This window comes from Herpailurus yagouaroundi, unplaced genomic scaffold (genome assembly GCF_014898765.1).
Source record: "Herpailurus yagouaroundi ecotype Mexico unplaced genomic scaffold, PumYag 188, whole genome shotgun sequence".
In the NCBI taxonomy this organism is placed as follows: domain Eukaryota; kingdom Metazoa; phylum Chordata; class Mammalia; order Carnivora; family Felidae; genus Herpailurus; species Herpailurus yagouaroundi.
The window spans coordinates 26,837,934-26,850,717 of NW_024412419.1; the positions used below are offsets into that span (position 1 = coordinate 26,837,934).

The 12,784-nt window shown below is 42.7% G+C and overlaps 1 protein-coding gene across 1 annotated transcript in view; it reads left to right on the forward strand.

Annotated features, from left to right (window-relative positions):
• The first annotated feature begins 2,291 nt into the window (after positions 1-2,291).
• TTC27 (tetratricopeptide repeat domain 27) overlaps positions 2,292-12,784 on the forward strand; it is a 176,772-nt gene continuing 166,279 nt past the window's right edge. The window contains exons 1-4 of the mRNA XM_040496473.1: positions 2,292-2,584; positions 3,988-4,165; positions 4,566-4,695; positions 10,933-11,073. Of these exons, the coding sequence (XP_040352407.1) occupies positions 2,485-2,584; positions 3,988-4,165; positions 4,566-4,695; positions 10,933-11,073 (549 nt within the window). The 5' untranslated portion in view covers positions 2,292-2,484. The remainder of the gene's footprint in view (positions 2,585-3,987; positions 4,166-4,565; positions 4,696-10,932; positions 11,074-12,784) is intronic.

Genomic DNA, 12,784 nt, shown 5'->3' on the forward strand with positions numbered 1-12,784 from the left:
CTCTGGCAACCAGACCGTCACTGTCTAGGTAGGAGATTTAAAGAGTCTCCGAGAGGGGTGCCTGGGTGGCTCATTCGGATAAGCCACCTGATTTTGGCTCAAGCTGTGACCTCTCCGTTGGAGGGATGCAGCCCTGCCTCCAGCTCTGTGCTGACAACATGGAGCCTGCTTGGGACTCTCTCTCTCTGCCCATCTCCTCTCTCTCTAAATAAATAAATAAACTTAAAAAAAAAAAAAAAGAGTCTCTGAGAAATCTGGCCAGCTCAAAAAAAAAAAAAAAAAAAAAGAACTTAATAGATGGGGACATCAGGGTTCCCAGCAACCTGCCGAGACAAGGCACTCCATGGATCCCCAAGTGGACCTGCCCTGCCCATCAGCTCAGTATCCACTCCATATATATTTTTTTCAGTTGAGACCATATTTTTTTCTTCCACATTTTTATTCCTGGAGTCCATTTTGCCTGAAGAGAGATTAATATACTTAATCACTATGATTGTGAAGCATATCTCATTTAAGGATTAAAAAAAAATTTTTTTTTCAACATTTATTTATTTTTGCGACAGAGAGAGACAGAGCATGAACGGGGGAGGGGCAGAGAGAGAGGGAGACACAGAACCGGAAACAGGCTCCAGGCTCTGAGCCATCAGCCCAGAGCCTGACGCGGGGCTCGAACTCCCGGACCGCGAGATCGTGACCTGGCTGAAGTCGGACGCTTAACCGACTGCGCCACCCAGGCGCCCCAAGGATTTTTTAAAAGTTGATTTATTTATTTTGAGAGAGACAGAGACAGCGCGAGGGGGGGAGGGGCAGAGAGAGAGAGAGAGAGAGAGAGAGAGAGAGAGAAACAATCCCAAGCAGGCTCTACACTGTCAGTGCAGGGCCTGCCGAGGGGCTAAAACCCACGAAACCGTGAGATCTTGACCTGAGCCGAAACCCAGAGCTGGACGCTTGACCCACTAAGCCGCCCAGGCACCCCTCAAGTGCAAACAAACCAACCTTGAATTCTAGAGAAAGCACCAAGTTCACTGTGTGGGACAAGGGGGCTCTACAGGCACCCGAGGAATGGTGTAGTGGTCAGTGTTTCTACTGTCAAATGGTTTAGACAGTGCTGGATTCTGTGCTGAAAAAAACAACAACAATACGGACGGACACCCTGATTAAATATCATTTCCCGCACAAATAACTTTTAATTACTTCTCAATGAGAAGACCTTCTCGGGCTTCTGCTCTTCTCCGCTCACAGCTCAGGTCTGGCTTCCTTTGGCTTCTTGCAGCAGCCAAGCACCATTCCCCCCAGGAGCGGCTCTTTCAGAGATCTCTTGCACTTTTATTGCCGCAGGAAGGCTGCGCGGTCGGGATTGCCCTGGATCGTGCACGGCATTCCATTCTCGGAGGGCAGGCGTCAGGCCCACTCGGGTGGCGTCCCGCCCCGCTGAGGCCTGGCTCTCTGAGCCTCCGTTTAGGCCTAGGAGGGCGGCTACGGGGAAGAAAGGACAAGGAGAAATGCGAACGAGGCGCCAGCTCTGTGCTCAGCGGCAGGCCCGCAGGGGTGACAGGTTTCTGGCGTCAGTCTTTCCTCCACTAACTTCCTTCCCTGCACCAGCCGCCGGGCCACATGCCCCACTCGGTCATGATTTAGTGGCAGCGTCAAAACCAGATACTTTCCTTACACTTTTTAATTTTTAAAGTTGGCTTGTATTTGTTTATGTATGTGTGCATACAGGTATGTAATCTCTACTCCTGACATGGGGCTTGAACTCACGACCCCTAGATCGAGTGGCCGGCTCCCCGGCCTCAGCCAGCCAGGCGCCCCGATACTTTCCCCACACTTTCATTCTTTCTAAGAATAAAGACCTAGTCTCTGCGGACGAGGTTCTTAACCCGGAGTTCGCGGACTCCACTTCAGAAGGTCTCTAACTTGCCGGACGGTACCCAAATGTTGGCACTAAGGGCCCACGTGCATTTTGCCGCCAGGACCCGCGTCAGGTAGTCAGGAGGGTTCTGATCCAAAAAGGTTTAGGAATCCAAGCGGTAGACCTTTCCTATTACCTCTTCTTCTCAGACCAAGACCGCCGTTTAGCCTCATTTTATTTAATCCCAGTCCGCAGCGGGTGGGGCAAGAGGACTCCACGCCGCTCAAATCGTCTACAGCTCGCGGCCCCCGCCCCTAAAGAGGAGACCCGCCTTCGAACCCGCCCATTGCCCTCGGGGCGGGGCGTCTCTACGGGACATGCTCAGTACTAAGAACTTGGGTTGGTCTCTTAGGCGGAAGCCGGGGCGGAGTGTGTGTGTTTTTTCCCAGGGTGTCCCGCGCTGCTGTCATGGCCGCGTCCGTGTTCCTGTGTCTGCACATGGAGTTCTAAGGCTGTGGGTGTATTCACAGGAACTGTCACCACGAGATTTCAGCGTCTTTGGGCCCTCCTCCTTTCACCTTCTTTAGTTGACTCCTGTGTGACCCTCGTAGGAACCTGTTTGGGCTGCAGCGATGTCCAGGGAGATGTGGATACCGGAGCTGGCAGTTTTGAGGGGCTTCCCCACTGAGGCTGAGCGGCAACAGTGGAAGCAGGAGGGAGTAACCGAATCAGGTGAGAAAGGCGAACCTTCCAGGAACGTAGGCCAGCGTGTGGACTGTCAGGAGAAAGAGTGGCGGCGGCTGGGTTTTCATTCTTCCGTGTTTGTTTTGTTTTTCTGCCCAAATCTAGCTGATTCCTTAAAGCTTTGGATTGTTGCATCCTTGATGTAGCGGGTGGGGTCCTTGGGCTCTGTGCTTGTCTTTACCCCAAGCTTCTCACCGCCTCGGTTCAGTGATGACACCGATGGCGATGTCAGCGTCTTTTCTAAGTCCTTAACTTTTATATATTTAATCCTTGTAATAGACATGTAAGGTAGATACTACATTTAATACCATTTAAATGAAGACATTTAAAGACATTGTTTAAATAATTGATTCAAGGTCCCACCGCTGAGAAACAGAAAAGCTAAAACGAGGCAGCAAAGATGTAATTCTTGTGAACAGTACACATTTACAGGAGAGGTAGGGTTAAAAGGCATATTTACTAGTGATAAATGTAGGATATAGGCGCATCTGGTTGTGGGATTAAGGCTGGATCCAGAAGAGAAGTAACAATTTAGGACACTATATCAGCGGGGTGTGTGTGTGTGTGTACACACAGCTATTGTGTACACATACAAGCAATAGGTGCTTCAGGAGAGAGGTAGTTTTTGAAGTCTGGTCATCTGGAAAATTTTCAGGGAAGAAGTCAGATTTGAGCTGAATTTTGATTAAAGAATGAGACAAGTGGAGAAGAACCCAGCAGGAAAAATCACAGGGATATTCATGGGGTATTAGGGGAAAAATGAGTGAACCAGCTGTGCCTCAGGGAGTATAGTGTGGGTAGGAGGAGCCAGGTTATGAAAGGCCTTAGACCCCTGTGTATGGAAACTTTTCTCTTGTCAGTAGGAATCTTTTTGAATTCCCAACAGAAGGGTGACAATACAGTAAAACCTTGGATTGCAAGTAACTAGTTCTGTGAGTGTTCCTCAAGATGAGCAAACATTTCTAATAAAGTTTGACTTGATAAATGAACGATGTCTTGTGTCACTGAATGTCACATGATCACAACTGAGCCAATGGTTCTTGAAATTTGCTTTGATATACAAGTGCTTGGATTACAAGCGTGTTTCCGGAATGAATTATGCTTGCAAACCAAGGTTTTACTGTACTTACTAATGAGGAATATTATTCCTGGGTGTAGCTTCTACCTTGCTGCTCGTTGTATGGATGAGCTGCTAATTGTAGAAGAGGTGGTGTTTGTAGAATGATGGGAATTTGCTCAGTGCTTTGTGATTAATGTACAGTAGGCATTCTAAGGATATACATTTAAAAATTTTTGCATACTAAAGTGGTAGATTTACCTAATGGTGTTATCATTTACAGTTTGAAAAAAATGGTTCTTTTGGATTATTGGACTAATTTTTTATATTGCAGAGAGTGGATCTTTCTTACAGTTGCTGCTAGAAGGGAACTTTGAGGCCATATTCTTAAATTCGTTGACTCAAAATATTTTTAACTCAACCACAATGACTGAAGAAAAGATTGACAGCTACCTTGAGAAGCAGATAGTAACATTCCTGGATTACTCAACAGATTTGGATGCAGCTGAAAGGTAGAATTTTATTTGAAATTTTCATAGAGAAACAGACAGTACATTTACTAGAAAGACATTGGTTTTAGTTGTCATTGGAAAACCTGTGCTGTCCAGTATGACAGCCCAATAATCACATGTGCTTTTTGAGCACTTGAAATAGGGAGTGCAACTGACGGACAGAATTTTACATTTCATTTCATTGTAATTAATTTAAGTTTAAAAGAGCCTTATGTGGCTCACTGTTGTAATATTGGACATTGAGACATAAATTGTTCAGGTTTCAGAAATTTTGTTTTGTAATACTTGGATAATCTCAATAACTGTTGGTTAATATTTTACATTTTTCCTAACAAAACTGAAATGGAATTAGTTGTGGTTACACAGTGGTTCATATTTGTTTCTTTATTCTTCTATGCAGACAACAGCTGATATTCCTAATTGGTGTAAGCAGTTTGCAACTTTTTGTTCAGAGTAACTGGACGGGGCCTCTTGTTGATTTACAACCTCGGGATTTTTTGCCATCCTTTTTGTTCCAGCAGTTCAGTGAGGTATGCTTTTTGGAAATGTCATATATGGTTACTATTGTGTTACTATTTTTTTCTTTAGGAACTAGTCTTTATAACCTGGAGTTAATGGCAGGTAGGAAAAAAAAAAACAAAACATGACTGTATAGCTTGTACAAAGCCTAGTAAGAATGCTTGTTCATTGGTCAGATTTTCAACTACTTCCAGAAGTTCCATTGTCAGTCATAGACTCCTCATGGAACTCTCCCAATTTATGGAGCTCTCTTAGTTGCCCTTTTTACTAAAGTCCAGGCACCTGCACCAGTCACCCAGTTGCAGATATTACCACAGTTACGTAAAGATCTTTTCTGGCAAAGCAGCAAAACTGGAAATCTGTTTAATTTTATTGCAGGTAAATTGTGCTGCTCTGCTTAAGAATGGATCCCATGGGTGGTTTCCTTTATATTACAAATACTTCTTTAAAGTGCCTGGCACAGAAGTGCTCCATGGTGATAACAATTATTATCCATATATAAAGACAGTATTACTGATTGGCATTAGTATGTTATCAGTAGAACATACAGTTCGAATTCTGAAACAGTTTTTCAGTGCATATGCATGGAGCTTGGTGAGTATGACATACTCTATAAGAGAAGTGTGGTAACAGTGACTTATCCAGTCACCGCAGAAATCTAGACATAGCTATCAATCACTAAGCCTAGAAAAAGGGCTCCTTAGCATCTGAAACTTTTGCAGCAAAAGTGACCTGTTTTCTGTTAGCAAGCTTCTCAAAATTAGAAGTAGCAAATGAAAGGGGAATGAAATTATTAGAGATAAGTGTTAATAATCTGATGGTAGAGGGGCGCCTGGCTGGCTCAGTTGGTGGAGTGTGCGACTCTTGATCTTGGGGTCATGAGTTTGAGCCCAGTGTTGGGCATAGAGCTTACTTAAAAAAATAAATAAAATATATTTAAAAAAAATAATCTAATGGTGGTGTGGAAAGAGAAGTACCAAAGCAGCCACAATCTGATAGCTACAGTAATTAGCACTGTACTGTCAGTGTAGTGAGTCACTATGTTAGGTTGCAGTAGAGTAATTGAAATTCATAATCCTGGCCCTAAATCGTTACTGAAAGGTTAAAGGATCATCTGTATCTCATGTCTAAGAAGGGAATTTTTTTTTTAAAGCAGGCTCCATGCTCGAGATGGGGCTTGAGCTCACGACCCTGAGATCAAGAGCCAGATGCTCTACCAACTGAGTCACCCAGACGCCCTTCTAAGAAGGGAACTTAATCTGCACTTTACAGAGGTTTTCATCCAAAGTAATTAAACTAAAATCCCAAAGCTTATGTGACTTAAAGAGATCTGCTTCACTTTTCTAGAACTTTGCTATTATGCAGAACATCTCACTCCCTCTCTTACTGTGTATGAAACGGTTTCTGCCTCTTCAGTCCTTTGGCGTTAAAAACTCACCAAAGTCATAAGTGTGTTGAGAATGGCTCTGTGGGGCGAGTGGGGCTTAATTGACATGTGTTCCATCAGTTTGAGGTATTCTAAAGATGAGAAGACAGAGGCTCCCGGTGGTGAAGGAAACTTGACAGGGGTCTTATAGCTGGGCAATTGGAAGCCACATTTTCTGGGTCCAAATCCAGTCCTCTTTCTGCTCTCTACTGGTGTAGAAGCACCTGTAAAGTCAGGTAACAATTCAAGGAAGTACGTACGTAGGTTACATGAGAGATTTGGACTGTAAGAATATTGAAATTAACCAAATTAACCAGTATTGAAAGTGGATGTGTCAGACAGTTTAGTTGGGGGTGGAGCGTGAGTTGAACCTGAAGGGTGATGAGGAAATGGACAGGTGGAGAAGAGGAGGAAATGCAATCTGGGTGCAGCCATGTGAGCAGAAAGTCAGAGGGAAGAAGAGCATAGTGTTTGTGGGAACGGCTGCTCTGAGCTTGCTGGAGTAGCAGTAAAAGGTCAGACTTCATGGGATTCAGGCCAGACTGTAGGAAACCTTGAGACTTTGATTTTAGTTTTTTTTTTTTTTATTAGAACTACCTCATACATTCAAAAAAGTGTATAAAGTGTATACAGTTTAAATAATAAAAGCCCTTGGTTCCCACCACCCAGCCTGAGAAACATTAGCAGCATTGAAGAACAGAGCTTCCCGACTGCTGTTCCCCAGATGTTGAGCCCTGTGTCATTGCAGTGTCCGTGTGGGGCCTGGGCTGGGTTGGGGGAGCCTGTGAACTGGTCTCCACCGGTTAGCAGCATTTGCTAGTTCCTGCTGGGCACCACTAATAATAGCATCTTCTGCGGATGCTGTGCCTTGGAAAAGGTTGGGAAATACTGCCTCAGAAGGTCCCCTGTGTGCTTCCTGATGGCAGCCCTGGCCCCCCTCTCCCATGAACCAGGCTCATAAATTTTGTGTTAATCATTCCATTGCTTTTCTTCATAGTTTTAGCACCTGTGTAACTCCAGGAAACATACTGTTTAATTTTTCCAATTTTTGAACTTTTATAAATAAATGACATACACTGTACGTCTTCTGTGACTTGTTAGGCTCAGTAATATATTTTTGAAATTACATCATTTTTCACTTTTACTGTTGTATAGTATTCCAGTTGCATGACTAGACCAGAATTTATATGTCTGTTCTACTCTTGGCCATATGGTATGTTTCCTTTTCTTCCCCCCAATATATTACATACAGTGCTATTAGGAACATATCTTCTGGTAATCATTTGCAAGAATTTCAAAGCACAGCATACTGAAAAAATGATAGCGTTTGTTTGATGCAGTGTGCTAAATGGAGGAGGCCCTTGGGCTTTAGTTGGGTACCCTGAGGACTGAGGGGATGATCTTTTTTTTTTTTTAATGTTTTATTATTTATTTTTGAGACAGAGAGAGACAGAGCATGCACGGGGGAGGGTCAGAGAGAGAGGAAGACACAGAATCTGAAGCAGGCTCCAGGCTCCGAGCTGTCAGCACAGAACCCGACGCGGGGCTTGAACTCACAGACCATGAGATCATGACCTGAGCCGAAGTCGGACGCTCAGCTGACTGAGCCAACCAGGCGCCCCTGAGGGGATGATCTTTTAACACACTTGTATACCCATGCCAGCAGGAAGTTGGGAAGCTCCTTTGTGGTGTATATTTCCATGGGTGGAATCGCTATGCCCTAGAGTATACACATGTTCAGTTCTTCTTGGTAATGTCAGATTGTTTTTGTTTATTTCTTTGTTTGTGTCAGGTTGTTTTTAAAGGCATACTCAAGGGGCCTCGAAGTAGCTCAGTCTGTTGAACATCTGACTCTTCGTCTTGGCTCAGGTCATGATCTCATGGTTCATGAGTTCAAGCCCTGTGTCCAGCTCTGTGCTGACAGTGTGGGACCTGCTTGAGATTCTCTCTCTCTCTCTCTCTCTCTGCACCTCCTGCACTGGATCTCTCTCAAAGTAAATAAACAAACTTAAAAAAAAATAAGACAAAAGGAATACTCAATTTATACTCTTTTCCAGCAATCCAAGAATTTGGAAGGTAGGGGGAATTGAAGTTTTTAAACACATGAGTACAGTCATTTTCCTGTGGTAATTCATGATTCTCGGCTCTTGTGAAGCACAAATATTTGTGAATATATTTTATTGTCATAGAGTATAGTGACCAAAGCTAAATTCATTTTCCTTGCCCACAGATCTCTTCCTGCCCCTCAGCAAGGTTCAGGGCTATGCTAATCATTAGCAAGGCTGCAAGGACAGGGCCAGGATCAACTACCTTATGGTGGTGTGGCCTTGTCATTTTTAACACTGTTTTCTGGTTTCTGATGCTAACTGGTCTCAGAGAAATAGCACTAAAGGTCCATGTCTGAGCAGTACGTGAGCTGTGCTGACAGCGGAGAGCTTGATGTGGGCTCGAACTCACAAACTTTGAGGTCATGACCTGAGCCGAGGTCGGATATTTAACCGACTGAGTCACCTAAGTGCCCCTAAACAATCCTCTTTAAAAATGGACAATTTCCCAAAGCCTCTGGAAACACATTTGGAACTCAGTTGCAATATCAGTGTTATATCTCGGGTGTAGGCAGAGGCTGATTTACTAAAGCAGAAGATAGAAAAACATTTCATTTTTTTGATTATGCAAGGTAGCACTGGGAAGAGAAATGTATTTATTTATACATTCACTCATTTATTTGTTATTTGTCTTGTTACTACCATCTCCCGAGAGTTTTGAATTGAAGAGTAGGAGGTTTAGTAACCAACCCCTGCTTTGAGTATCAGAGGTTATGATACCCAGGTGGTATATCATGGGCTGTCTCTATCTCTTTGTATAATTTTTTATTTGTTACCCTAGTAAATTACTTGTTTGCTGCTTCTGTTTAGGGATTTCATTTGCAAGAGAATGATCTAAACGTGTGCTAGAATGGTTAGTTATGTTTCTCATTTCAAAGTGATTAGAATATGGATTATTTTTCTTTTTTTTTAAAATATTTATATATTCTTGAGTGTGTGTGAGAGTGGGGGAGCGCGGGAGAGGGTCAGAGAGAGGGGGAGACAGAGGGTGTGAAGTGGGGTCTGAGCCATCAGCACAGAGCCTGATGGGGGCCTTGAACTCACGAACCATGAGATTATGACCTGAGCTGAAGTCGGATGCTTAACTGATTGAAGCACCCAGGTGCCCCACAGATTCTTTTTCTTAAAGGCATGTCATATCTTCTTGTAGTGTGCCAGTTTGGTCTGGACTTTGGGAAATAAGGGTGGTTATATCCTTATTTTGACATCTTTGTGTGACAGAGAACTCAATGAGGCTGCATATCGAGTCTTGGCACATTAGGCAGGTTCTTCTCCCAAGTTCTTAACTGAGTATATTTGCTGGTATATTCGGCACCTATGCATGGGGGTCTCGCAAGACGCCTTGTGCTCACGTGTCTCAGACTGAACTCATGGTGAGGGTCTCCCCCACACCTGGTCCTCTTCCAGTGTCTGTATCTTAGTAGCCACGCCACCATAAGGTAGTGGTCCTAGTCGGAAGGCTGGAAGTGATCCTGGCCTGGTGCTTGCATTCTTCCTAATGCTTACATAGCCCTGAACCTTGCCGAGGGGCAGGAAGCGGTCCGTGGGGAAGGCAGCATGGGGTGCTAGGAAGAACACTGATTTGGGAGTTGGAAAACAGGCTGGAATCTCTGTTCAGACACTGACGTCTGTGTGATTTTTGACTGCACTTAACATTTGTGTCTGTTTCCTTCTAAAATTGAGGTAGTTGTAGTAACTTCAAAATAGTTTCTTAATTATTGAGGTTTAAAAAAAATTCCTCTGGCCTTAGTGTAGGTAGCGGTAAGCTTTGTTTGCAGTCTGGTAGTGCTCTTTCTTTATTCCTCTGTTACACTTCTTGACGATGAAGGGAGGACAGTGGGTGAACCCACAGCTTTTTCTTTCTTGCCGGTATCGAATGCTTCAACAATGTATTTACCCAGGCACTGGCATTATTTGGATTATTTAATTTAATCGTTACACGTACCCTATAAGGTGTGGGTTCTATGATTTCATTTTGTAGTTAATGATGTTTCAGTTCAAAAATTTACCTATATCCACAAACTACCAAGAGGCAGAAAAAGGACACTGTCCTGTGTCTGTGAACTTGGAGCCATGTTTCTAATGGGTAAGCATTCCTGCTGTCTGTCTTGTGGCAGTCGTCAAAACTATACAGTGCACATTTTAGAAAACGCAGGTGATTTGTCCATTGTAGAAAGTCTCTGTTTAGCTAAAGACTGGATTTTCCAAACGCATGTCTTTTTTTGCAGCCTTCTGTTCCTACTGGTCCATAGTTTTAGACCCACTCAGCATTTGATATGTAAGATCTAGCTGGCTGTTTGGCTTAGGAATTATGGAGCAGACCTGCTTTGTAATGACGTTTGCCAGCTAATGAAGCATATGTGAAATGTGTTTAATGTAAATACTTTAACATAGGGATGCTTTTTATTTTGTTGTAAGTAAATCTATAAAGTCATGAAACCTCTTCAATACTAGCATTTTCTTGACTTCCCTGTTCCTCTAAAGTATAGGCATGTAGGTGGCCATCTGTTAGGGCAGCCTGGGTTTATAGGTCTCCAGGGACCTTTATAATGTTATGATTCTGTCCAGTGCCAATTGCTGTGTAATAGATTAATGCCTTTGTTTCAAAGTTGAATTGACTGGAAAATATGTGTTATTGTAAGATCTATAAAGATTAATATTTTGTTAAATTACATCATCTTGGCTTACTTTTTTTTTTTTTTTTTTTTTTTTTTCAGGTCAAAGGACTGGATGCGGTTGTTCTGAATCTGCTTATTCTAGACGGGGAATCAGTCTACAGCCTGACCTCAAAGCCCATACTACTCTTACTAGCACGAGTTATTCTAGTGAATGTAAGACATAAACTGACAGCCATTCAGGTAAGGGGAGAAAAGACGGTAGGTGGTTCATACCCCGGGATGACAGTGTTTTGGTGTGTTTTCTAAGTCTTCTTTAGGTTTATCACTTTAAAATCTAATGAAAATAGAGATGCCTGGTTGGCTTAGTCAGTTGAACATCTAACTTTGACTCAGGTCATGATCTCACAGTTCATGAGTTTAAGCCCCATGTCAGGCTCTGTGCTGACAGCTCAGAGCCTGGAGCCTGCTTCATTCTGTGTCTCCCTCTCTCTGCCTCCCTGTTCCCTGCCACTTGTGCTGTCTCTCTCAAAAAGGAATAAATAAACTTAAAAAAATGTTAAAAATTAAAATCTAATGAAAATAAGCAAAAACTTTCTCCTTTTATGAGATTCATCTAATATAAAATGAGATTATATTGAGCCCCTTTAAAAGGATTGTATAGACGTATGTTGTGTATGTGTGAGTGTATGTAAATGTTTATTCTCTGAATCTTAAAGGTTTGAAAACATCCTTCATGGTCTTTCATGAATTTCCTGTAGGGATAGTGAGCAGGAGGCAGGATTTTAGTATTCTTGCAGTCGATCTTAATTACTGTTTCCTGGCCCACATCCTACCTTGGTTCATCATTTGGGTTGGATTTAGTGGAGCATTTGTTGAATGTCTGTTACATTGTTTCTTTAGGTCACATATAATTTAGTGAGAAGACCTGCTCTACTCACAGAAAGCTACTATGCTGTAGGAGTGACAGAGCTCCAAGAGAGATACAAGCGTGTCTTTTGAGGGTTAGTGGAGGTCACCACCTGTACAGTGTGCCTTGTAGCTCCTCAGGCTGCACTGTGCTGTGAAAGCAGCTGTGGGCAGTTTGTAAACGAATGGTGTGTGTCTGTGTACCAATAAAGCTTTATTTATGGACACTGAAATTGACATTTTATATACTTTTCACATGTTGCAAAATATTCTTTTGGTTTTTGTTTTTTTTCCAGTGTTTTAAAAATGTAAAAACTGTACTTAGTTCTTACGCTGTACAAAAATAAGAGTGGGGTGGATTTGGCCTGCGGACTGTAGTTTGCTGACTCCTGTTCTAATTGTGGCAACTTGAGGATGTAGACCCAGAAATGATAAATCTAAATTGTATGTGAAATCTCCCAATTTCCAAGTTTTGGCTGAAGATTTTTAAGAAAAACAGTATTTCGGTGGGCAAAATGTAGACTCGGGCTGTACTGTGTAAGGGCTTATTTTCCTAAGTATTTCATACCCAAGTAGGGGTAAGAAGGCAAGTTTTTGCCTCTTTCAGTGACTGTCATGACAGCCAGAGGAATTGGAATCGCTTGTACTGGAAGGGGTTTTACTGGATGGGCTTCAGATGTCAGAGTAGATATAAGGCTTTATCTTTGATTGTTTAGTCATGTTAGCCTGAATAAAAATTTTTTTCTAGAGTTGATCTGAGTGAAATGCTCTTTTCTAGAATGACTAGTATTTGGCTCTAAAGAAAGTGTCACTGAGGCATGGGGCTGCCAGATGACATTTTCTTTGTAGTGAGACTAGAGTAGTAAATGAGTGAGACAGTTTTAAATTTTGTTGGTGGAAAACGTTCATCAGCCAGTAGTTAAGCATCTTTTATTTTTAAAAAAAAATTTTTTTTTTCAACGTTTATTTATTTTTGGGACAGAGAGAGACAGAGCATGAACGGGGGAGGGGCAGAGAGAGAGGGAGACACAGAATCGGAAACAGT